Consider the following 26,304-nt stretch of genomic DNA (forward strand, 5'->3'; position numbering starts at 1 on the left):
GCTACATGGCTACTGAAAGTCCATGACTTTTTACATTTTATGTCTTTATGGTTACATTCATGCCATTAAAGCCAAACCTCACTAGCTGTGGACATGCATGTTTCTGTCTTTTTAATGACCTCGTCAGCACAGCATAAGTGGATAGTCTGCCTATACTTCAGAAACACTGGGTCTTTAAACCCAGATGATGCTCATAATCATTAAGGTGTCTGCAAAGTATCCCAACTAACATCCAAAACAAAGGGTAAAATGGTCACACAGACAAACCATTCAGTAAATGACTGCAAGAAACACTCAGCCAATTTATGAGCTTCCACTGTGTGATACCTAATATTACGTTTGAGACCAAGCTATCGGCAGATATTACTTCATACAAAGTTGTGGTCTGCTCTTAGCTAGCTAATAGAACATGTTAGTGAATTATTGCAATTTTCACAGTTCAGGTTTTATAATGCCTGGAGAACAATGAAAAAGAATCAAGACATTTGCGCATTTTTTGACATATTGTGTACTTTTTAGGCAAAAATGCAGCAGCTGTTCTGTTAAACAATTGTGTTATACTGTTAATGCCAAAGCTTTGTTAACTCAGATACTACTTTCATGGAGCAGTGATTGTAGCATGATTTCACATAAAACCCCTAAGCTGTGGAAGTAAAATAAACTACTATTATAAAACTGTCTCATTTCTTATTATGATGTGTGAAACAGTGTTTGACAGGCAATAACAATACTCCTCCATAATGAATGCTACTTTTTCACCCAGACACGGAGTGCCGTGCTATCCAGGATTACTGTTTTACATTGTGCCTGAGAGACTGGAAATGGTCCAATTTAATCACAAACCTGAACTGCATAAAGCAGGTATCAGAGTAACAATGAAGGAAACACTGCTTGTAAAAAGTACTGACTTTCAGAAAAAAATCCATCTGAGCTCATTATATATATATATATATATATATATATATATAAATATATATACATATAGAGAGAGACAGTATCAGAGTAACAATGAAGGAAACACTGCTTGTAGAAAGTACTGAATTTCAGAAAAAAATTCAACTAAGCTCATCTTGTGAAATATATATATATATATATATATATATATATATATACACAAAACTACTTTTACTCGCACTTTTTTTTGAGTGAGGGGTATGAAGAAACAGGTCAAAGTACCCAAGTCTCCTTCAAAAACATCATCAGAAAAGTAAAGTGCATGAATAATTAGAGATAAATAAAAATAAATAAAATAAATACATTGGTAAGTAATTTTTACACCCTGGATCTTCAGTTCCTGCAAGTGCTGGGTCTACTTTGCAGACATCAACCTTATCACTTCTAACAATTTACTAATGAAACGAGGTGTGTCACATATATGGAGAAGATACACCTAATGCCTGTTAAAATCTTCTCAGATACAGTGGTGCACATAAACTCAAGAGCTCCGTGGCTTTAATTTACAACTGAAATGATTACAAAAAGCTGATCTAAAATAAATTACAAATATCACAGTGTGGCAGCAATAAAGTTGAAACAGTGAGCAAATAAAATACATTTTAGTAATGCCAGTCAAGAAAAAAAAAAGTAAGTAAGTAAAATAGTGTTTTCTGCATTCCTTATATCAGCTATTTTTTTTCAAAAGATATTCACAACTAAATGAAGAACTAAATGAAAAGTCGACCTTAGGATTCCACAAACAACAAAACCAAAAATAGTGCGTTTTCCACACCATTTGCTTTGTTCCTTGGACTGCTGGTGTACTATTCTCTAGGATTCCTACTGTTTTAGGTATTCACAGCTACCCAATCCCTATCAACTAAGGGAAACAGGACCACAATTTAACACCTCATTTGAGAGATGGAACCTTAGGAATGAAACACCTGCCCTTATTTTGCATTAAAGGTTCAGTTATGGAATAACAAATTGCAAGTACTTTGGGAAGGAACAGAACCTCAGTCTTCTGGTCTTCATAGCTTCAAAGGTAAATGTGTTACCTGCTGAGCAACTGAGAGATGTAGCTGCAGCTCTTGCAGAATGAAACTGAACAGGACCTTGAAGTGTCCTGTTAAACTAATCATAACAAAAGGTAATGTTATCAGCCAACCACTCTTGACAGCATTTGATAAGTAACAGAGAAATCTGCATTTTCCTTCACAAAGACCACAAAAAGTCAATCCAGTATTCTGAAAAAAAATGAGCCCTTTCAGTATAGTACTGCAACCAACTGTGATGATACAGACTGCATCATAAATACGCTCCAACACTGTAGTAATTAGGGTAAAACACCAGTAGCTGAAGTGACTGATTCAAAAATAGGTTAGCTTTTAATGACACCTTCTCAATGCAGAGCATTGTATATGGAAACAGTGACACTACTACTGGCAAGATATGGGGGTTCTGCCACCAAATAAATTACTATGTACCTATCTCTATGGAACAGGTGGATGAAGCCCTGACTATGATCCAGACAACCAGAGATAAGTCAGCAGCTTGAACACTGGAAGAGTTTGGTGGAGTGTGGGGTGGAGTGACCAACACTGGTTTGTCCATACACTTTTGCTGGTAAGTAAACCCAAATGTTATGATTTAATGCCGCAGTGACGCTACCTAGAAGTAAGATCAAACAAATGTGTCTCAAAAAAAAACTGAATGCGTCTAGTTCTGCTATTTGAGAACATGCATTGGTCCAGTGTTTAGTGGTTCCAGTTTGAGGGGCTGGGCTGAAATACATAAGAAACTGTGTGTCTGATGTTGTTCTGATGTTGTGTGTGATGAGGTATGACAAGGACAGGGATACTGTGTTGTACACAAGACACTATAGGCAAACATGGCACTATCATGGTGTCTTTATCTGTCTCCAAGGAACAAAAAGTTTGGCAGAGATTAACAAGTTGGGGGGGGGGGGGTGTGGGCCCTCTATCCTTACGGGGATGTACCGGCAGTAATAAGTTAGCTGGCAGTGTGTTGTATGACTAGTGTGCACATACACACACATGTATGTGTATGTGTGTATACATACATATATATATATATATATACACACACACACACACACACACACACAAGCGTGTGTGTGTGTCAGGCTTTTTTTTTACTCTCTTTGACCCTGCTGTTGTCTGTCTATTCAAGAACAGAGATGCCAAAAATCTCCAAGATGGGACAAACATAAATAAATACATAAATATATAAAATATACTTTGTTTTCCCTTCAAAACAATGTTTACAATGAAGCAGTAGACATAAGTATCATAGACTTTTTCATAACTTACATTCTGAACACCTGAAAGCATTCTTAAATGCAAGAAAGCATGTAAGAAAAAAATATAAAAAAAGTAAACCTCTTCAGTAAAAAAAAAAAACCCTCTTCTTTTTTAAATGTTTTGCTATTCCTTTCCTTCTGAACAGAAGCAAGCCCGGATATGCTATAGTGTACTCTTAGCTAAAGAAAATCTCTCTAACAAGTTTCATTGCATCATCATCATCATCATCATCATCATCATGATCTGCTTTTCTTTCATTTCTGGTAAAGTCGACGCTTTCATGCAAAGATTGATTTACTTTAAGAGAGTTCAGCCCAGGGCAGAGTATTTCTGTTGGGTGTTTGCGCTGTTTCTTATCCTGTAATTCTGCAGCAGAATGTTCCACACATTTCAAAACAGATGTTTCCTGATCAGAGTTGTCTTGCTCACTTTCCAAGTCAGATTCTGATACATGAATTTTTTCACTGGACTCTGCTTCAGGTGCAACAATATCCCCAGATTCATCATTCTTCCATTTTGATTTGGCCACCTAAAATATAGAAATAATAAACGTTTCTTAAATATTGTAACACAGATAGTAATATACATAGACACTTCTCTTGGATGTCTAAGTGGCATTCATTATATCTGTATGAAGCACTTGTCTGGTGTCCCTAAAATGCTGCTGCTTGTAATATCAGCTTCACAGATGCAGAGAGTTAATTCTCTGACAGGTTCCACAAGGAAGTCGGGGTACTGGAATGCCTAGCTAGTGAAATGGCCTGAAGCAGCCAATGACATGCATGGGGAGGAAGTGGGACCTTACTGTTGCAGGACTGAACCAGTGGACAGAACTAGACTACAGCAATCTCACTGTTACTCTGAATCAGCTGTGTACAGCAGTGTGTTTGTCCACAGCTGCCAGCTGCATTATACTGGCTACCTAAAAGGAAAAAGGGCAAAAGAAAAAAAAAAGGCATGCAAGCCTCGACAGTTCAGAAGGTGCAATAAAGACACAGCTTAACATAAAAAATGGGGCCAAAAGGCAGTGTTCATCCATCATGGTAACAGCTGGGGAGTTAAGTGGTTAGGTAATGTTTGGGGTGAGGTGCATTTATGTGCATGTGAGGGGCTGCATATGTGTGTGTGTGTGTGTGTGTATTTAGGAGGTAGCAGCTGGGGAGAGGTTAGGAGTGTGTGTTTGTGTGAGTGTAGAATGAGTGTAGGAATGTGTGTTTGAGAATGGTTGGGTAGGGTGGCTGTCTTATTTCCTCACCCCTAGACTAAGTAAAGCTTGCAACAATGGTTTGGGAGGGAACACAAGCCACAGAAAGAAGTCTAAATACTTGAGTCAGAGGGACCACTAGCCACCTCAGATATTTCTACATTATCGTACCTTAATGGCACTTGGGTGGGGGGGGGCACTAGACACCAAAGAATCATTCATCTTGTGTCTTAATGGCACCTACACTGTAACTATTTGAAATGTCGGGACCCTCTACTGCAAGTCCTGAAACACAGAGATTGAATCATGAAAAAGAAAAAAGGGGGCTTACATATATCAAGTCAAAGGTGGCCATTTCTTAGAATATTCCCTTTTCTTTAAGGTATGGTGATCATGGAGTTGATATACATAGTCTGGGGGTGGGGGGTGTAAGGGCCCCCCCCCTGCAAAAAAGACATTTAAAAGAGAAAAGTGATATTTGAGATTTGCTCATCTTGATGACATTTTGGCCCTTTTCAGCATCAGTTTGCTGCATTTCAAGTGCCGACATTTTAATAGGGAGCCCAGTTACACATACTGGTGATGGAGAGGTGAGGGCAACAGGCACCAGGAAGTAACTCATCTTATGCCTTAACTGCACTTACACATAATGTGGGTCAGCGGGAGCACTAGACACCAGGGATACTGCACATAGTGCCACGTAAAGGTAGTCGATTAAAAAAGAAAGCAGAGAACCAGGGATACTACAGAGAGCCTTTTAAGGATTCTAACCCTGTACTTTCCCACTTCACAAAAAAGATATTAGTCTTCTATGCTACCACTAGACATCAGGGCTATAATGTAAAAAAAAAAAAAAAAAAAAGTACTCAGGGAAGAAAAGGCTTTGAACCCTACACCCTTGTCACTGGAAACAGCCTTAACCAGGTGTGTTATCTAAAGAGGTTGTGCGGCAAGTTTTTTTTTTTTTTTTTTTAACATAATATGGCAGATTACGGGCATTATTCAATGTCTGCAACAGTTCCTGGGATAAGGAGGAGAGGGACACAGAACTGGAAGTATATCTCTCAAACTCACAGCACAAGAAATCTAGACAAAGCCAAAACTAAAAGTGGGACAAACGTACTCAGTCGAAGACAGATGTGAATTACTTCCCCAAGAAATTTGGAAAACCACTAAACAGCTTTTGCACTAGCATGCATTTACTGAAATAAATGATGTGAAGCTGTAATGTCTAGCATTTACTGACTGTCTAATCATCCGTGAAAAAGGGTAGGGAAAAACAAGACATTGGGATGTTCTGACAACAGGGACAGGTATGGGTGTATGGCTGTGTGTGTGTATGAGCAAGTGAATGGAGGGTGCCTGTGCCACTGTGATGCATAAACTGCCAGTTTAACTACAGCAAGAAAGTGCTAATCTGCACTTGCAGTAGTTAACAGCAATCCAGAGACATGCAAATTAGCCAATAATGTGGTCATTCCTCATTGCAGCTAATGTGTTTCCGAATCTCAAAATACCGTACTGTAAAAACAGGGCTATTTTTTTACAGAAGACCTTAATGTAAGCAGCAGGGTTCTTTCTGAAACCCCAAGCTAGTCAATGTTTATAACAGCAGAGTTAGCCCTCCAAGTGACTGTTAAGATGTTTAAACACCATGTTGAAAGTCACACATGAGAGTTCATCTGAGTTACTTCATAAGAACAAGGGATAAATGTGCTGTTAACACAGCAATTTTAATTACAGTGTTTACAGTGATTGTCACAGATTTACACAATAAACAGGGTACATTTTAAAAAGGAATGTGAACAGCCACAGATACATTTGCTGGAGTAGATAGGGGAAGAAAAACACTCCCTGACTACACAGACCACACAGTATAACAAGGAGGCAGATACTGCTGCTAATGCAGGCCAGATAGTACAACAGGATTCCTTGTGCACTCATGACTATTTATACAGTTTAAATGAAAACAAACCAGTTAAAAGAGCATATATACATTACAGCTCTCTGATATTCACCTACTGTCAAGATGCATATGCATTTATATGGCTATGGCTGCTGAAGCATGTAAGCCACTAGTACATGTTATATGAAGTGCAAGCCAGCTGTCATCTCTCCTCTTACTGCTCCATTTCCTACAATGGTATTTATTAGTGTTCATTATTCTGCTTCTTAATAAACCATCAACTCCAAAATCTTCAAGTCACAGTTTGTCAATCCTGCAAAGTTTTAAAAACAAGTCTACCACTAAAATAAGCAATCCTGCCAGAGGTGAAGTGGGGAGCTGTGCACTGCATACCACCTAATTTGCATAACCAAACTCCACATCACTCAGTAGTGAGGAAAGGAGGCACAAACTCATTTATACAACTCAATGAGTTTTGTCATGACAATTGAGTACATTTCCTCCTTTTTCAATGGACTTGCACTTTTCCCACGTACGTGCAACTCACTTTGTCTAATTACTTGTCTTCTCATTTAGCTGCTTCTGTTACTAGAGTTTACTTCACTAACTTAAAGTTTTCTTTTCCTTGATGTATGAGGATAGGACTTACTCTGCTGCTTTTCAGTGACCCTCCCAAAACATTTTAAATACTTTGCTAAAGAAACCTTTAGGTCTGCCACCTACGATCCTGTGTGAAACTATATTTCTTATGACATGATAATTTAGTGAACATACGTGATTGTTTTTTCTGAATGCTACTGAAGTGGCAGCACATCAGAGCAATGCATTAGCATGTGGTGATGCAACTGTTTTCTCTTATGCTTTGTAAGTATGAACTTGACTCCTCTCCCTTACTTAGAACTACCAAAAAGTAATTTGAGTGGGTGAAGGGAAGTGCTAGCCCAACTTACAGAACACAACAGAAAGTGCAGCAACCAGATATTAAGCAAACAGTGCAGCAAATAAATTATTACATGGTATTATGTTAATACCAGATTTGGTTTTCTTTCTACAGGGATACATATCATCATGCTAATATTGGGTTCCCTTTATCTGGAGTTTCCACTGTATGTTTGAGACCCAATAGTGCAAGTCCTAAAACTGTGTGAAAATAAGTGTGATTGCTGGAAATATACACTAAACTGTTGTATCTCGGAGAATTTCCCTTTCTCCAAGGTGCAGTGGTCTGTAAGTTAAGGAGTGTGAGAAGTGCAGTCCCCTGCATTAACAGTGCATTGTATAACTGAGATTTGTACTTTAGTGTTGCAGCTGGGGAACCATGCTTAATTTTTCAGAGTTTTCAGACTCAGATTGTACAGTCTCAAAACTTTGATAAGGCATCCTTTAAGATGACTCCTGGACACCAAATAAATCCAAAACTCTGAGGTCTGAACAGCTGTCCAGCTGTATATTGAATCAAATAAGCAAAGTGTCCTAGGTACAACCAGTCTGTAAATATCACTGTGTGTCTGCTACTTGACCAAAGCTGAATCCTACATTTTCAAACTCATTATGCACCACTACGATTCTTTTTCATGGGTAGGCCTTTTGTTGCTGCTTGAAAATGGACAAACCACCCACCCTGTGCAGCTACATCTTTAATTTTTCTCTTTTTTGCTTGTCCCCACCAAATCATACACTGCCTTCAGGTTCTACCTTCTGGCATACATGTTCACCCAGTCCGATATCTCCCAATGATTCCCTTCGAGATACTAGTGGAAATAATCTTTTACCAAGTGGGACTCATCTCCTAGGGTAGTTAACTTTGTTATTGCTCAATATTTAGCAAAGAATCTCATGGAGTGTCACCCGTGTTTAAATGGGAGCTGTCTATACTCCATAGCTGCCCCCCTCCCATTTTATCATGAGATATGCTGGGAGACTCCTGGTCCCCACCACAGGTCAAACAAGCACTGAGTTCCTGAAACTTTTCCCCTGGCTTAGGAGAGATGGCCATCAGCTGCTTCATCTTATCTCCCTTGGACAGCCTACCTGTAGCCCACGTCTGCTCCAGAACTTTGGTTGCTAACAGCACAGACATACAACCTGCTTCTGTGCCAGTCTGACTGTAATTCTGTGGGCTATCTTACTATTTCTCTTACATATGGTGAATGACATGCCTCTCCAACTTCCCCCACCCCACTGTTTTCCTATTCTAATTAGTGAATTTCATGAGAAAACATGATACACGGTCTAATGCTGCTTTCCAGAGAGTTCCTCTGTGCAATTTCTCAGCAACTTGCAATTCTACACCAGCAAAGTGTCTTTAGAAGGACCTTTCTGTGCAAGTCTAAACTTATAGTAATCCAAGTATATATGCAACATCCCCTATATAATTTACTTTATGAAAGGTATAGCATCAAACTAATGTAGACACCATGGCATTTTTTCCACATTGTACTTTTTTATATACTTAAATTGCTTTTATCATTTTTCTTAAAACTATTAACAAAGTTTAGTAATTAAGACATTTTTGGTGACAAGATTACCAAATACCTGTACAGCATAGTCTTCTTCCATTTACTTCTAATAAGAAATTTTGTCAACACAAACAAAATGTAAATACATAATTTCCAAAACAATAAAGCCAAAATATATGTGTTACCTTTAAAACATCTATCAGTTATACAACTGGCACAGAGGATTAAGGCGATGAGCTGTTAATGACCTGCTTCCTGTAGTCCAAGGTTTTAATATGCTAGTCTTCATTTGCCCATTGTGCGACTCTGAGCAAATCAATTAATCAGACAGTCATCGGGGGCAATTGAGAAACTGGGCTATGCTCTCAATGATCTTTCTGACTGCATATCTAAGCACATACCCATGAACCTATGATCATGTCTGACATAGAGGTATGACACCAGGAGATTACACACTGTGCTGTATTGCTGTAAAGAGAACTGTGTGTCAGTTTAGAAAGAGGTTAAGCCATATCGCATTTCACTGAATCTCATCTTCCCAGTCTCACATAGGTCTACCAATATCTAACAAGGTCACATTATGGAACATCTTTATCTCTGACACTAAATTATATATTATATAAATTATACATATATATATATATATAATATATATATATATATATATATATATATATATATAAATATTACTACATAATATAAATAATAAAACTTAATAACATTTCTGATTATTGAAGATAAGTACACACGTGCGCGCACACACACACCTCTCTTACATTCTTCTCTTTCATAATATTCAAAATTTTGACCCATTGTCACAGATTTGCATTAATTATAACAGATGTTTTGGCATTATAGGTTCATAGGTTCATACTAGGCTATCTGCCCTAGGGCATTTATAAGCCTAGCCAGAGTGTGCTTGGCTTTCGCCACCCATTTTAAATTAATTTTGCTATGCCCTTTTTCGAGGTTAGTATACTGTGCCTCTGTCTAACAGTGACACAGAAGTGATACCCGGGGTAAACCTACGATCTCCCATTCACTCATCAAGATTCCTCTTGAAGAGAGTCAATGAGGGACTCTGCCTAACCTGGACTGGGATTTTATTCCAGAGTGAAGGGAGCCTCTGGATTATGAATCTGTCCCTCCAGCATGTCCTATTTATTTCAGTGCTGAGGTTCAAGTCACTCGAGCGCGTAGCTCGATGGGATTTGGATTTTCTGAGGTGCAGCATGTCCATTAATTCCGGGTTGGACATGGCTTTATACGTCAGGCACAGATAGTCTCTGAGCAGGCGGTATGCCACTGAGTAGAGCTGGAGTTTCTTTAACCGGGCAGCATATGGCATCTGTTTGAGCCCTATGATCCCCTTGGTGAGGTACTTTTGGGGTCTTTCCAGTTGCTGCAGGTGTCTGGTAAGGTACATCCCAAAAGGGGCATTGTACTCAATTATGGGCCTGATGAGTGATGAGTAAAGAGGCACGATGACCTCCCCTGATCTAGATGTGAATCCCTTCATGATTAGGTGGGCTATATAAAATGTTTTTCTAACCACTTTGGCCACGTGGTTGTCAAATGAGAGATTGCTATCAACTTGGGTCCCCAGGTCCCTAATTACTTCTTCTGTACTTAATGGATTACCACCTATGTGGTAATTTGTGGGCATTTTGTTTTTGCCAAAGGGGATGACTATACACTTTCTGGCGTTTAGCTTGAGGCCATGGCTCTGGCACCAGTTGTCTGTTTCTATGAGGCCCTTTTGGAGGATGCTTGTGTCGGCTGGAGAGTCGATTATGATGCCCAGTTTGCAGTCATCTGCAAACTTAGTCAGCCACAGTCCTTCCGTGTTGGCCTGTACCTCCGAGAAATATATACCGAACAAGAGAGGTCCCAGGACTGAGCCTTGTGGGATGCCACTTGTAACTGGTTTGGAGTCTGACATGGCTCCAGCAATTCTAACCATGTGGGTTCTGTCCTTGAGCCAGTTTGCAACCCATCTAGTGACATAGGCGTTTATATTTAAGCTGGTGAGCTTATCTATAATGCCCGAATGGGGTATTGTATCGAAGGCTTTTGCGAGGTCCAGGTAGGCTGTGTGGACCACCTTCCCCTTGTCAATGGCCTTGGTGACTGCTTCAAAGTGTCTGTAGGTCGCCAATATCTTTATTTATGGGGTCCATGATGATCCTTTCCATAGCTTTGCAGACCAAGCTAGTCAGGCTTATGGGGCGATAGTTTCCAGGATCCGTTGAGGCACCACCTTTGTGGAGAGGGACCACTGTTGCTGTACGCCACTCTTTGGGTACATATCCTGTAGTAAGGCTGAGACTGAACAGTAGTTTTATGTTTGGGCTTAGCTCTTCTTGGAGTTCATGTAGGACGCAGCCCGGGACACCGTCTGGTCCCATTGATGCTGTGTTTTTTGCTTTGGAGAGGGCAGCTCTTACCTGAGCATCTGAGATGTCAGGGGGACAGCACTCTGCTGGGATAAATATTTGCCCTTTTGGTGGGGAGTTTGCGCCGAACCTGTCAGCTAGGATGTTGGCAATGTCTGTGGGTTTGGTGTATTTTTTGTCATTTTGGACTAATTCTGAGCATATCTGGGAATTCCCACCTAGGTTCCTAACATAACTAAAGAAAGCCTTGTGATTATCCTTAGTGTCCTGTGCAATTTTTCTCTCGAAGCTGGCCTTAGACGATTTTATGAGTGCCCGTAGTTTTTTGCTAATACTGATCAGAGATGCCTTCCCTTTTTGGGATTTTGCTCTATCATGTAGTAGCTTCCTCCTTCTATTGTATAGTTTGTTTATTCATTTAATAGGTTCATAGGTGTGTACTAGGTTAATGGCCCTGGAGCCTTTACAAGCCTAGGCCATAGGATAACCCTGGCATCGTGCCACCTGACCTTAGTTCCCAGTGCCTCTGTCGATTAGAGCCTCTGGAGTGATCACTGGGGTGAATTTTCTATTTCCCATCCACTCATCAAGATTTCTCTTGAAGAGGGCCAGTGAGGTGCTCTGTTTGACATATATGGGAAGTCTATTCCATAGCATGGGCAGTCTCTGGGTTATGAACCTGTCCATCCAGCACGTTCTGTTGATTGTGGTAATGAGGTTGAGGTCTCTCGAGTGTGTGGTGCGGAGGGATTGGGATTTCTTTAGATGTAGCATTTCTAACAGAGCTGGGTGAGACATGGCTTTGTAAGTCAAGCAGAGATCGCCTCTAAGTAGGCGATATTAGACAGAGAATAGGTGGAGTTTTTTTGAGTCTGTCCATATAGGACAAGTGTTTAAGGCCTAGGATCCTCTTTGTGAAGTACTTTTGCAGCCTCTCCAGTTGTTGCAGGTGTCTAGTGAGGTACATGCCAAATGGGCCATTGTACTCGACGACTGGCCTAACAAGGGAAGAGAAGAAGGAGACAATGACCTCTTTCTTCCTCGATGCAAAACCCTTAGTAATGAGATGTACCACATAGAAGGACTTTCTGACCACAGTGGCAATGTGGTGGTCAAAAGAGAAGTTGCTGTCAACCTGTGTTCCCAGATCTCTTATAACGCCTTCTGTGTTCATTGGACTATCATCAATGTGGTAATCCATGGGAACTGTGTTTTTCCCAAAGGGGATAACGACACATTTTTTGGCCACCTAGTGATATAAGGGTTGATGCCTAGCTTAGTGAGTTTTTCTATGATTCCAGAGTGGGGAATGGTATCAAAGGTGGGAATGCTTTACAAGCAAATTAGTACATACTAACAAGACTTCATTTTCTTACTATGTTACATGATTTCACTGACAAATAATATCTGCAGCACTGTTCAATGTTGGGTACTGTCAGGATGTCTTCTTTAAGTTAAATGTTATCCATGATTTCTGTTACCCCATAGGAAGTGGTTGACTATTTTATCAACCGTAACAAAACTTTTTTTTTTTTTTTTTAATATCTTCCCTACATCACTATGTGGGCTGCAAATTGGCTCACATATGGAACCCACAGTGTGAAAGCAGCGGACTCCAAGTCAGACTGCCGACCAGTCACGAGTGGAGTCCCACAGGGTTCGGTCCTGGATTCTCTCCTGTTTGGTATCTACTTCTCTGAAGTCCAGGCTAACACAAAGGGATTCTGGCTGACAAAGTTCACAGACTATTGCAAGTTGGGAGGTATTATTAACTCTCCAAGTGATGTTGACATCTTACAGAAAAGCCTCACTGAGACCAACGACTGGTGTCAGAACCATGGCCTTAAGCTCAGTGCCAAAAAATGTGTCATCCCCTTTGGGGAAAACCCAGTTCCCATGAATTACCACATCGATGGTAGTCCACTGAACACAGGAGCGTTATAAGAGATCTGGGAACACAAGTTGACAGCAACTTCTCTTTTGACCACCACATTGCCACAGTGGTCAGAAAGTCCTTCTATGTGGCACATCTCATTACTAAGGGTTTTACATCCAGGAAGAAAGAGGTCGTCTCTCTCTCTCTATTCTTCCCTCATTAGGCCAATCAGAGTAGAATGCCCCATTTGGCATGTACCTCATTAGACACATGCAACAGCTGAAAAGACCACAAAAGTACCTCACGAAGACGATCCTAGGCCTTAAACACCTGTCCTCTGTCTCATATCCTCTACTAAGAAGCAATTTTTGCTTGATTTACAAAGCCATGTTTGATCCAGCTCTGTTAGAAATGCTACATCTAAAGAAATCACAATCTCTCCACACCACACGCTCCAGAGACCTCAACCTCATTACCACAATCAACAGAACATGCTGGAGGGACAGGTTCATAACCCAGAGATTGCCCATGCTCTGGAATACACTTTCCATACATGTCAAGCAGACCACCTCACTGGCCCTCTTCAACAGAAATCTTGATGAGTGGATGGGAAATAGAAAGTTCACCCTGGGGATCACTGCAGTGGCTCTACTTGATAGAGGCACTGGGAACTAACGTTGGGCGGCACTTCTATGGGCTAGGCTTGTAAAGGCTCCATCCAGGGCCATTAGCCTAGTACACACCTATGAACCTAAGTATTACCGATTAAATTTAAAATGCTAGGGGAAAATATTCATCTTGATAACTACCCTCTAGTCATCACGTTGATCTTTCAGATTAGGCCATATCTGAAGGTCTTGTTCTATTTTCTGTATCACTTAAGTTTCCCTGGACAGTTCTACATCAATTTCAGCTAAATATTTTTCTAAGGTGTTTTATGAAATATGATATTCCAAGTTCCAATGAAATGGACATGGCTTAAAAAATGTATGACATATATGCATAGCTGTGCAACAGAATGGGTAGAAATATCCTGAATGAATGAGATCAACAGTTTTCTGAAATGAAGGAAAAGTAGGTACAGTTAAAGAGAATGGTTTCTGAAGCTGTGCAGAACTCTTTAAATAGAAGACCCAATTCCAAAAGACTTGCTCTCAATGTAAGTGACTTACTCTGGTGTGTTATACTAGTGTAAAATCATTTATATTAAGAGCAGGTCTTTCGGAATCTGGTCCCCACTGTAAGCCTGTTTATAGATGGACCTTGCACTGAAGCAAGTCGCTTACACTGAGAGAAAGTCTATTGGAATCAGGATAGGCTTACTGGAGTAATTCATTTACACTTGAGAGCAATTCTTTTGGAATCTGGTCCAGGCTGTTAAGGAAAAGCCAAATGAGCAGGAAAAGAACTGCTGACTATGAGAAACAGAATACATTAGCAAGGGACTTGCATGATTATAAGAGCAATAATGCCTCCATCCAGAGTGAGGACTGTCCTAGATGGATGACAGAAATAATGCACCACACTATAGGTGTATATACTACAGTGCATCATCAAAGAAAGTACACAGAATTAAAATTCCAATAGCATCATTAGATTCTGGGGGAAAAAAAACTTTTAGGCATGGCAAGCCCTCTGCAGGGCCTGTGTTAGCATTTTAGGGGCCCCCAGCAAATGTCAAGTTGGGGGCCCCCTAGGCACTTTCAGTATAGCATCCTGTCAATGCCACACCTCCTAAGAAACCTTTTAGTTTGTGCTGCAAACTTTTAGGAGTAGTATGCACAGACCGACCTTAGCTACAAGCTGTTACATTACAACAAGCCTATATACCACACTTTGCTGACCTGTCTGACAAAGGGAAACTTACAGTTCACATGTTCATAGGTGTGTACTAGGATAATTGCCCTGGAGCCTATATAAGCCTAGCCCAAGAATATTCCTTGGCATCATGCTGCCCAAAGTTACTTCCCAGTGCCCCTGTCAAGTAAGGCCACTGAAGTGATCCCAGGGGTGAAATTCCTATTGCCCATCCACTTGTCAAGATTTCTCTTAAAGAGGGCCAGTGAAGTGCTCTGCTTGACGTGAATGGGACGTTTGTTCCAGAGTACTGAAGTCTCTGGGCTAGGAACCTGTCCCTCCAGCATGTTCTGTTTATTGTGGCAATGAGGTTTAGGTCCCTGGAGCGTGTGGCATTGAGGGAATGGGATTTCTTTAGGTGTAGCATATCTAGCAGCTCTGGGTCAGACATGGCTTTGTAGGTCAAGCAGAGATCGTCTCTAAGTAGGTGATAAGAGACGGAGTATAGCTGGAGTTTTTTGAGTCTGTCCATATACGGCATGTGTCTAAGGCCTAAGATCCTCTTAGTGAGGTATTTTTGTGGCCTTCCCAGTTGTTGTAGGTGTCTAGTGAGGTACATACCAAATGAGGCGTTGTATTCTATAACAGGTCTAATGAGGGACGATTAGAGAGGGATTATGACCTATTTCTTCCTGGATGAGAAACCTTTTGTAATGAGATGTGCCACATAGAAGGACTTTCTGACTACAGTGGCAATGTGGTTATCAAACGAGAGGTTGCTGTCAACCTGTGTCCCCAGGTCTCTTATCACACCTTTGGTGTTTAGTGGACTACCGCCTATGTGGTAGTTCATGGGAACCACATTTTTGTCAAAGGGAATGACAATGCACTTTTTGGCACTGAGTTACTGGCATTTAGTTGCAACATTGATACATTACAACAACTATACGTACAGGTCTCGACTTAAATGAAGTCATGACTAGGCCTACTGTTTCAACACCCCCACACACACCATCCAGTCCTCTCCTCTGATCCACCACCCCCTTTTGGGCTGTCCATACCATGCACATTACTTTTTTCTTCCTTTTCTTACATTTTGCCTTACTGTCAGCTTTTTCAATAAGTCATAACTTTCTATATGCTCTGAAATGCATTTTAAAGCGTTTTGTTTTTACATAACATTTTCATCCAATAATGGCTTGAACAAAAATGATTATTAAGGAAAGAAATTCACTGTTGCTGTTCAGCTTTAGTTTTCTTTGCATTCTTTCAGCACTCCTTTCCTGACCAACACAGCACAGTAATAACCATTTAGGAAATAACTCAATTAAGCTGGTGCCCCCAAAGACATAGGGGTAATATCTGTGCCCTGGGATGCATTTTAAAGCATTTTCTCAGCATTTTACTCCAATGGTGGCCTAAACAAAAATCGTGAAAAAGAAAAGAATTTCAGTCTTATTTTTTCTTTCCAGGAAGACACAAGTTGTGCCCAAGGCTTAATGTTCAAAGCTGACAAAACAGTAGCTCACAATAAACTAACAAGCCAGTTGTGGAAATACATAGGTCTTATCTCGGAATAATGCCTCCTTCCCTAACCCCCCACAAAATACAGTCACTGCCTATACATCCTTCTGGTGTTAGACTAGGATGAAAGCAGAGGTTTAAATTGCCTTAGCCATATATTTCAAGTGATGGCTGACATATGTATACATAGCATGCTTCCTCACCCCAACCCTCAAAGTTAGCCCCATGTATATGTGCCTGATCTGTGACTGTGAGAATGATTTCAGTAATATATTCTAATTTGTTGCTCCTAGACAGTACACCACCCCTACACAAGCTATAGTAACCTTCTTTTTACACCTCTGAGGTCTGTGAGAAAAGTAAATAAACAATGACCACACTGTCCTCAGCTCAATCACAAGCTATAATGACTTCATGTGCACACCTCTAAGGTTTGATTGTGATGAAAATTAAAGTTGTAATAACCAAACAATCCCTAGATCCCCAGCAGCTTTCTGTACACTGGTTTTAGAATGGGCATGGTTAAAACCAGAGGCTAATATCAGCTTTATCCTAAAAGGGACATATCTCAGCATTGTTCAGGTTAAACAGCTCAAACAGAAAACTGAAACATTTTTTGTCCTCGTTTTTCTTCAACCAGCAATAGCGTTTGTGGGGGTCCCCACAGAGTCAAGGGTGATTAAAGGAGCCCTCAGTATCCATTTATGCAGTCTGTTGAGTGGGGGCCACCAGACCCGAAGAAATCTAAGTGTCTGAATTTTCTGTGATATATCTTATGTCTTACTTTTGAAATATAATTACTTGTTAAGTATATTTTTTACTAATACCCAGAAGAATAATGTCTGTGTCCTGGCATTATTGGGTGCATGCACATACAAAAATCAGTGATATTTTTGACACACACACAAGCATAAGCCATAGCAGTCCTAGTTTTGTAGTTATTTCAGCAAATAGCAATATATTGTCCAACACTGGTACTTGCCACGCCAGATCAGTGACTGCTGTTCAGCAGTCGTCAAATAGAAGCAGGGGTAAGTCACTTATTTACCTCATTGAGCAGTAATGCATACCTGTCACTGTCCCTGATTTTGTTCATACACTTGCTTTCTCCTTCGCAAAAAGTTTGACTTGCTGGTAAATCATTCAGGATTACAAACAGTCAGTCAATCCAGACATCTGTGTTTTATACATATGGTCCAAAAATACATGTTGATGCAAAAGGTGTTGTTAGTGCATTACAGTAACATTTAAAATATTGATTCTGAGCCTTTACTCTATTATTTTTGGGATTGCACTGAATTCTCAAGCAAAGGAATTGAGAGTTATACTATCTGGTGTTATGCTTGTATTTATTAAACTCCCCGAAAGACAAAACCATACCCGATTATCGGAAGTATCGGCTCTTCTTAAAATCCAAAATTTGCACCAAGATAAGTCACTCTGGGCGGCTGATCTCTCTAGTGCTTACCTTGCTCATGTTCATTATCAACTTCATCCTATCAGGGTCATATCACAGCCCTGTTCGGGTTAAAGAGCATAATTAGTGAATGAATAAATGTTTTCTTCCTCATTCTTCCCCAACCTGCAGCAGGTTTTGTGGGACCCCAGCACAGTCAAGGATGATTAATGGGCGCCCCCCCTGCAGCCACGGGTATAGCAAGTGGAGAAAATTTCCAACAGCAGGATTTAACTAAGCCCATCGGCATTATGTCAGTGGTAAAATATTTAATAGAATTCTGATGCCTGTTACTTGACAAAACACTTACTACAACCAGAAATACCTTTGAATTTTAAAGACGGTATAAATAAGAGTTATCCATGTGGTTTATTAAGTATATAAGAATGCTACACTAGCTTTTGTTGGTTTTACAGATATGTAACAAAATATCAGGATAAGATAACTTGCTGTAGTTGAGGGCCCCCAGCAAACACAGGGTTCGCTGGTGCCTAAAGCCGGCTATGGCCCTCTGTATAGTAACCTACAGCATAATCATATTGTGCTGGAATGCTGTTTGAAAGGAGGACTACTCATGCAATTAAAGTGACAAGCAGGAGAAGAGACCCCAAAAAAGTTATGCTATAATCACATCAATGTAGAAATTTGATAGGGGGAATCTAACTTATTAGAAACAAGTAATTTCAATATATCTGTGAGTGATCTTTAGATTATTAACTGAAGTGGTTGTGTGTTAAATGAAAAATAATATACTAACACTTACAACCAAAAATCCTAAATCTTCTATACTTTGTTGCATATTTAGGAATCATACATACATCATCTTACTGTTTCTTTGTGAATTGCTTATCCGATCTCTCTTCCCAATCTTTTCTAACCTCCCCTGATTGATTCATACAGTTATTGTGCAATATTTTACATGCCTTACTAACTATCCTTTTTTAACAGCAACTTCTGTTCTATATTCTACTAAAAACTGTACCACTGCTGGTCTGTCATTTAAGATCCCCCATATTCCTTTTTTCTTTGCTATACTCTATCAATCCTTGATAGGGAAGGCAGTCTCTAGCTTGCAGTCTAAATGTAGTCTTGGCCTCTTCACATTCTACTAACATTCCCTCTCTATTTGCTTCCACTATTTTGGTTCTTTTGTCAGCTTTCTTCAGAAAATTTCAGTCCCCTTTTGCCTATTCTCTGTACCCCTAACTGCAGTCATCCCTATCTGCTGAATCTCCTTTCTCCATTCCCACGTTGGTTTAGTTCTTGTAATACTTTCTGCTACTTTAGAAATATAATATTCTGTATGGCTATCCACCCGATAGTTTAGTGTGGTGAAAATGTTTGTTTTTGTGACTCTGGAAACACCTGAATGTAAAAAAATAAGGCTATGCTCTTTTGCACGCTAATTTGTGAAAGAGAAAGAAACAATCTCATTTCACTTCTGGAAGATGAATGTTTTAAACAATAAGTCATGTATTTCAGATGCTTAGAAAACTAATTTAAAGCTAACTACAATGCAACATGTTTTTAATTTAAACATTAGATGTATGCAAGAACAATCATGTTCTGAAATTTGGATCAGTACCCACAAATGAACAATGATTCTTTAATAGAAAAAAATCATAGTTCTAGAAAACATTATTCAAAGGGGTACAAGAACTGTCATTATATTCTGTTTCTTACAGATTACTAAAAGGTGAACACTATCTGGTCTACAAGGCAATGTGTAAAGTACAGTTGTGTACACTTACCATAAATGTAGATGTTTGAGTGTATTCACTGTTGCAGTCATTACACTTAGGTTATCCTGCTGGCAGGCTACCCTCAGTCGGCCTGAATTCCAAAGTCTAGGTCCGGCGTCGGTTGCGGTCGCCTCTTCCCTGACATCAGTGCGCCAGGGGTATAAAAGATGCAGCCGACGCCATTTTCTTCAGTTTTTCTTGCCCCAGATGTCAGGTGCCCCCCAAAAGGGTAGGCTAAATAAAATGCCAATAAAACATGCATGCACTAAAATATATATATAATACCTTCATCTATAAGCAAATACACCACATAGGTTGTATAGGTTAGAGAAGAGCAGATAAGTTGCAGCAAACATATGGGGGGTGCTGGGTGGGTAACCTGGACTGCAACAGTGAATACACTCGAACATCTACATTTATAACTGTACTACGTTCTTTGTGTTTCACTGTTTCAGTCATTACACTTGGGTTGAATCCCAAAGCTAAGGTTGGAAGGCTGGAGCTAAATAGCATTAGGAGTGGCTATGAGGCCCTGCAGAACTGCAGTGGCAAAGCCTGCCCTGGATTTAGAGTAGAGTGGTAAATGATAGTGCGTAAAGATGTGCACTGAATTCCAGGTAGCAGCCTCTAAGATGTCTTTGGTTGGTACTCCCCTGAGGAAGGCTGCTGAAGTGGCTGCTGCTCTGGTTGAATGTGGCCTAATGCCCTTAGGCACTAGCTTGCCATGTTGTGAATAGCAGAAACGAATGCAGTGGCCTATCCACTTTGAAATAGTCTGCTTTGAGATAGCCTTTCCTTGTGATCCTGCAGCATATGCCACTAGTAGTTGCTCTGTCTTTCTGAAAGCTTTGGCTCTGATCAAGTAGAAGCATAGCTGTATGTGTATGTCCAAAGAATGCAGAATTCTCTCCCCCTTATTCTGTGGGTTTGGATAAAAAGTAGGCAGATGAATAGTTTGGTTAAGGGCCACACTGGACACTACCTTAGGCATAAATGTCGGGTTTGTCCTCAGAGAAACCCTGTCTGGATAAAAAATGATAAAAGTTTCCACAGCCATGAGTGCCTGTAGCTCTGAGACTCGTCTTGCAGAGATTATTGCTAGGAGCAGAGCTGTTTTCTAAGATAAAAAAGTACAGTTTTGTACCTACCATAAATGTAGATGTTCGAGGATCCACATTGCTGCAGTCCTAACTATTGGGTAGTCCGCTGTCCAGTCGGCCCGAATACCAGAGTATATGGCTGACGTCGGTCAGGGCGCATTAGACTGACGTCAGTACGTCAGGGTACTAATGCGCATGACCGACGTCATATCCTCAGTCTTTTCTTGCCCCAGATGTCAGAATACCCTAAAAAGACAAGGCCCAAAATACCTGCACCAAAAATATGTACATTATATACAAAAATATACACAAAAATATCAGCAGATAACCTCACCTACACAACCACCCCTAAACACAGAGGGGAAGGAGGGAGGGTAAATTGGACTGCAGCAATGTGGATCCTCGAACATCTACATTTATGGTAGGTACAAAACTGTACTATGTTCTTCGTTCCACATTGCTGCAGTCCTAACTATTGGGTAGAATCCCAAAGCAGAGGAAAGGGAGGCTGGCAAATCATAAAGAAGCAGGAGCTGACAACATGCCTTGCAAAATAGCTGTGGCAAAACCAGCCCTAGACTTAGAGTAGAGAGGAAGGTGATAATGCTTAGAGAAAGTATGCACTGAACTCCAAGTAGCTGCCTCCAAAATATCCTTAGTTGCCACCCCCCTTAGAAATGCTGTAGAAGTGGCAGTAGCCCTAGTGGAATGAGGCCTAATCCCAGCTGGAATCTCCTTGCCATGATGGGAATAACAAAATGCAATGCAAAACCCAATCCACCTAGAAATAGTCTGTTTTGACACAGGCTTGCCCTGTGAACTCAAAGCAAAAGAAACAAACAACTGCTGAGACTGCCTAAAATCCTTAGTCCTGCTTAAATAATAACGCAATTGCCTGTGTACATCTAAAGTGTGCAAAATCTTTTCCTTTATTTTGGGGGTCTGCATAAAAAGTAGGCAAATGAATAGTTTGGTTTAAAGCCACACTAGAAACCACCTTAGGCATAAAGGAAGGATTAGTACGTAATGATACCCTATCCTTATGGAAAATCAAAAAGGGCTCTACTGCCATAAGGGCCTGCAACTCAGACACCCTTCTTGCAGAAGTAATAGCCAACAGAAAAGCAGTCTTCCATGACAAGTATTTCAATTCAGCAGTAGCCGCAGGCTCAAAAGGTTGTAGAGTAAGTTTTTCCAACACAAAATTGAGATCCCAAGCAGGAGTAGGAGCTCTACGTGGGGGTCTTATATTCTTTGCCCCTCTAAGAAACTGCTTGAACAAAGGATGCGAAACTGCTTCTGCATCGGACCATGCGGCAAAAAAGACTGAGGATATGACGTCGGTCATGCGCATTAGTACCCTGACGTACTGACGTCAGTCTAATGCGCCCTGACCGACGTCAGCCATATACTCTGGTATTTGGGCCGACTGGACAGCGGACTACCCAATAGTTAGGACTGCAGCAATGTGGAACGAAGAACATCTTTATATCAGCAGTAGCGGCTGGCTCAAAAGGAGGCAGGGTGAGTTTTTCCAAAACATAATTGAGGTCCCATGCAGGTATTGGTGATGATCTTGGAGGCCTTAAGTTTTTGGCTCCTCTGAGGTACTGCCTTAACAAGGGATGAGAAAAGATTGGTGGCTCTGTATTACAATGAGCTGAAATGGCAGAGGCATGAATTTTAACTGATGAAAAGGATAGGCCTTTGTCCAGCATCTCAGTTAAGTATTGCAAAATCTGAGGAATATTTGGTACAGCTGTGTCAATTCCTTGTGCCTGGTTCCAAGCACAGAATGTCTTCCATTTTCCAGCGTATGATTTTCTGGTACTAGGCCTTCTGGCCTCCAAAATTACATCCATTACAGCTTTAGTGAGAGGCATGTTTTGTATCACTACATTATCCGCCATGCTGCCAGATTTAAGGTCTTTAATTGGCTGTGCAGGATCTGATTGTTTTGTTGGGATAGTAGATGAAGTATTTGAGGCAAGGTCCAAGCCAGGCATTGAGACAAGTTCTTTAGGATTGGGTACCAGTGTTGGCGGGGCCAGTCTGGGACAATCAGTATCATCTTTGGCTTCTCTTGTCTGACCTTTAGGAGTACCTTGGGGAGGAGAGGCAGTGGAGGAAAGGCATATACTGCTAAGCTTAACCAGCTGAAAGAGAGGGCATCCACTTTCCATGCTTGTCTGTGATAAGACCTTGTGCAGAATCTTTTTAGTTGGTAGTTGTGAGGAGAGGCAAACAGGTCTATATCCGGGCATCCCCATTTCCTTGTTATCATGCTGAAGACTTGTGGATTCAATTTCCACTCGTGGGGATCCATGAGGTTTCTGCTTAGTTCGTCTGCCAGAGTATTTATCTTTCCTGGCAGGAATTGCGCCTGCAGATATACTTGGTAAGTCAATGCTGTGTCCCACAGAGTCATGGCTAGTCTGCAAAGGGGGTAAGAATGAGTGCCTTCCTGCTTGTTTATATACCACATGACAGAGTTGTTGTCTGTCTTTATCAGTAGTTGTCCCAGATGAAGTAGGTCCTTGAAGGCTCTCAGGGCATTCTGAACAGCTAGCATCTATTTTTGATTGATATGTAGATGCATTTGGTTTGCGGACCATGTGCCTTGAATACATCTTCCTGCCATGTGGGCCCCCCAGGCATAATCTGATGCATCCGCTGTTAATGTCTGCCTGGCTGGGGGTAAGGTGAATGGCTGTCCCTTGTTCTGGTGACAAGCCTTCGCCCACCAACGAAACTCCTGTTGCAGGCAGGGAATGAGGATAATTATTGTTTACAGGCTGTGGCAATGTTGAGTACAAACGCTTTTTAGGTACCATTGAAGTTTCCTCATATGTAGTCTCGCATACGGAATTAGTAGAATGCAGGATGCCATGAAGCCCAAAGCCTGCAGAATGTTTCTTGCAGATAACTGGGCCTTTGTTGCCAACAGATTGAAATTGAAATAGGTAGTAAGTTGCTTTTGTTTGTCTGGCGTGAGATAAGCCATCTGGGCAGTTGTATTTAAGCTTGCAACTAGGAATATTATCTCTTGAGAGGGTACTAGTTTTGATTTCTTTTCGTTGACTGTGTACCCTAGGCCTGTTAGAAATCTCTTTACAAACGCCATATGCTGTAGTAGAATGTCCTTGCTCTCTGCTTGAATAAGGCAGTCATCCAAGTAAGGATATATTTGTATTCCTCTTTGTCTGCAGAATGCAATTACTGGTGCCAGACACTTTGTAAAGACCCTGGGTGCAGCAGATAAGCCAAAGGGCAGTGCAGAGAATCGGTAGTGCATTGAGCCAGCTTTGAATCTAAGGTATCTTCTGCATGTTTGTCTGATTGGGACATGCAGGTATGCCTCTTTTAGGTCTAAAGTCACAAGCCAAGCCTTCTTGCCCAGCATGGGCAGAAGTTGCTGTAGAGTCAACAGTTTGAATTTTGGTATATCCAGAAATGTGTTTAGAATTGACAGGTCCAGTAATGGTCTCCAGGTCTTGTCCTTTCTTGGTACCAAGAACAGTCTTGAATAAAATTCTTGTCCCTGCTCTTTCTCTGGTACTTGTTGAATGTCTCTCAAGTTCATGAGGGATGAGACTTGCTTTTGTGCCTCTGCCCATTGATGTTTTGGCAGATCTGGCCAACTGTTTGCCCTTGGCAGGGTATGGAAGTGAAACTTGTAGCCTTGTGACACTATGTCTAGGACCCATTTGTCCTGGGTTATTATGTGCCAGCTTTGAGAAAAAAGTGCTAGTTTTCTCCCTAAAGGTGCTGCCAGAAGATAAGTGCTTGGTGCAGGCAGGGGGAAGTCACTGGGACTGTTTCCTGTATAGTTGTGATTTGTCTTCTCCACTTTTGGAGGTAGAAGCATTTCATTGTTTAGACCTGTACGAACCTTGGGGCTGGGATCTGCCTCTTGGGTGTCTGTATCTGCCCCTTTGAGGTCTGTCTGACACTGGAAAGGACCAAGTCTTTGTAGGCCAGTGTCTGCTAAAACATGGAGGCTGAACCTGTAAGAAATCCTTAACCGTTTGCACAGATTTAGCTTTGTCCTCCATTTTCTTTAACACCTCTTCTGCTTTAACACCAAACAAAGTATCCTGCTGTAATGGGGCATCTAATAATTTTGCTTTGACATGATCAGGCAGACTTTGTTCCTTTAACCAAGCATGCCTCCTGATGACAGAACCCATAACAGCGGCTCTGCAGGAGGCATCCAAAGAATCAAAACCACATTGCAAAGTATGCTTTCCAGCTTGTTCAGCTGCATGCAATAAATCCTGTATTTCTTTGTTTTCTGCACATTCAGAATTTGTCAACATTTTTTGTTTAAGCAGTGACATGATATATTGCTGATATTCGAGCATATGAAACTGACAATTTAAAGCCCTTATAGCCAAGGTAGCGGAAGTGTAAATCTTTTTTCCCCATCTGTCCACTACCCTAGAATCCCTGTCAGTGGGGGTAGGGTTTTTTGCAGCGGAAACCTTGACCCCTTTGGGACCCTGAGAGATGGTTTCTGGGTCAGCAGCAGGGTTTTTGAAAAGGAATTTATGAGAGTCAGGGACCCTGTAGTACCTGTCCGGCTTAACAGGAGCTGGAGGTAAGGACTCAGGGGTCAGACTGGACTCTGAAAATACATCATCAACAATGTCTAACACAGGTGGAATAGCTAGGGGCCTGTGTTGTGATAGTAAAAGGAAGTCTCTGAGCCTTTTCTTAGATTCTGAAAAATCTTGGCTCCCCCAGTGGAAATGCTCCCTCATGGTATGCAAGGTTTCCCCAAAAGAGTAATCCTCAGGAGGAGAGGCTGAAGGGATAGATTCTTCAGGATAAGAATCCTCATAGGGAGGAAGAGAGTATTCCTGATCAGAAGAGGAATCGGATGAAATGGAAACCTGATCTGAAGATTCATATTCTGTCTCTTGCCTAGGCCTTTTATCAGGAGGGGATGGGAACCCCCTGATCAAAGTAATTAAGTCTTTGGCCATTTTGAGCATCTGTTTTTTGGGCATGGAGGCCTGTCCATGAGGCTGTTGTACTTGTTTCTTTGTCTTTAAGGGTGGTTTAGTCTTTGCCTTTGAAGCTGAAGTCGTTTTAATGTATAATTGAGTTGGTCTGAAAACACCCTCAGAAGCCGATGCCTGCTCAGCGGCTCCGGACCCATCTGAGGGAATAGTCTCCAAAGGTCCAATACCTTGACCTTCCAGCGGCCTAGGCTACTCCATGTGGGAGTTGGTAACGGCCTGCGGGTCTAAAGTAGTGAGTGTCAGGGGCTGCGAAGGCGCCTGAGAACCTGCGACTAGCTTAGAAGAAGCCTCGTCATTGGTTTTGGACCTCAGATGCCTGTCCTTTTCTTTTTCTTTGTGTTGCTTGTGAATTCTGGTAGTCAGATGGCTATCCGATGACATGGCATAATTAAATCTTCTGCCAAAATAGTGTAATGCAAAATCGTATAGATGCTTAATAGTGCACTGGTTAAAACCGACAACTAGCAATGTCGTGGTCAGGGCCTAGGCAAGGAATACAGTAAGAATGAAAGTCCTTATGAGGTATTTGCTTCCCACAAGAAATACAATTATTAACT

The 26,304-nt window shown here is 41.1% G+C and overlaps 1 protein-coding gene across 1 annotated transcript in view; it reads right to left on the bottom strand.

The window, feature by feature from the left end:
- Positions 1-1,435: 1,435 nt before the first annotated feature.
- The window catches only part of CYREN (cell cycle regulator of NHEJ), a 99,892-nt gene continuing 75,023 nt past the window's right edge, over positions 1,436-26,304 (bottom strand). Inside the window, exon 4 of the mRNA XM_044088412.1 lies at positions 1,436-3,789. Coding sequence (XP_043944347.1) covers positions 3,436-3,789 — 354 coding nt within the window. The 3' untranslated portion in view covers positions 1,436-3,435. The remainder of the gene's footprint in view (positions 3,790-26,304) is intronic.

The sequence above is a fragment of the Protopterus annectens genome, chromosome 11.part0 (genome assembly GCF_019279795.1).
Source record: "Protopterus annectens isolate FY-2018-M chromosome 11.part0, PAN1.0, whole genome shotgun sequence".
NCBI classification, from domain to species: Eukaryota; Metazoa; Chordata; order Ceratodontiformes; family Protopteridae; genus Protopterus; species Protopterus annectens.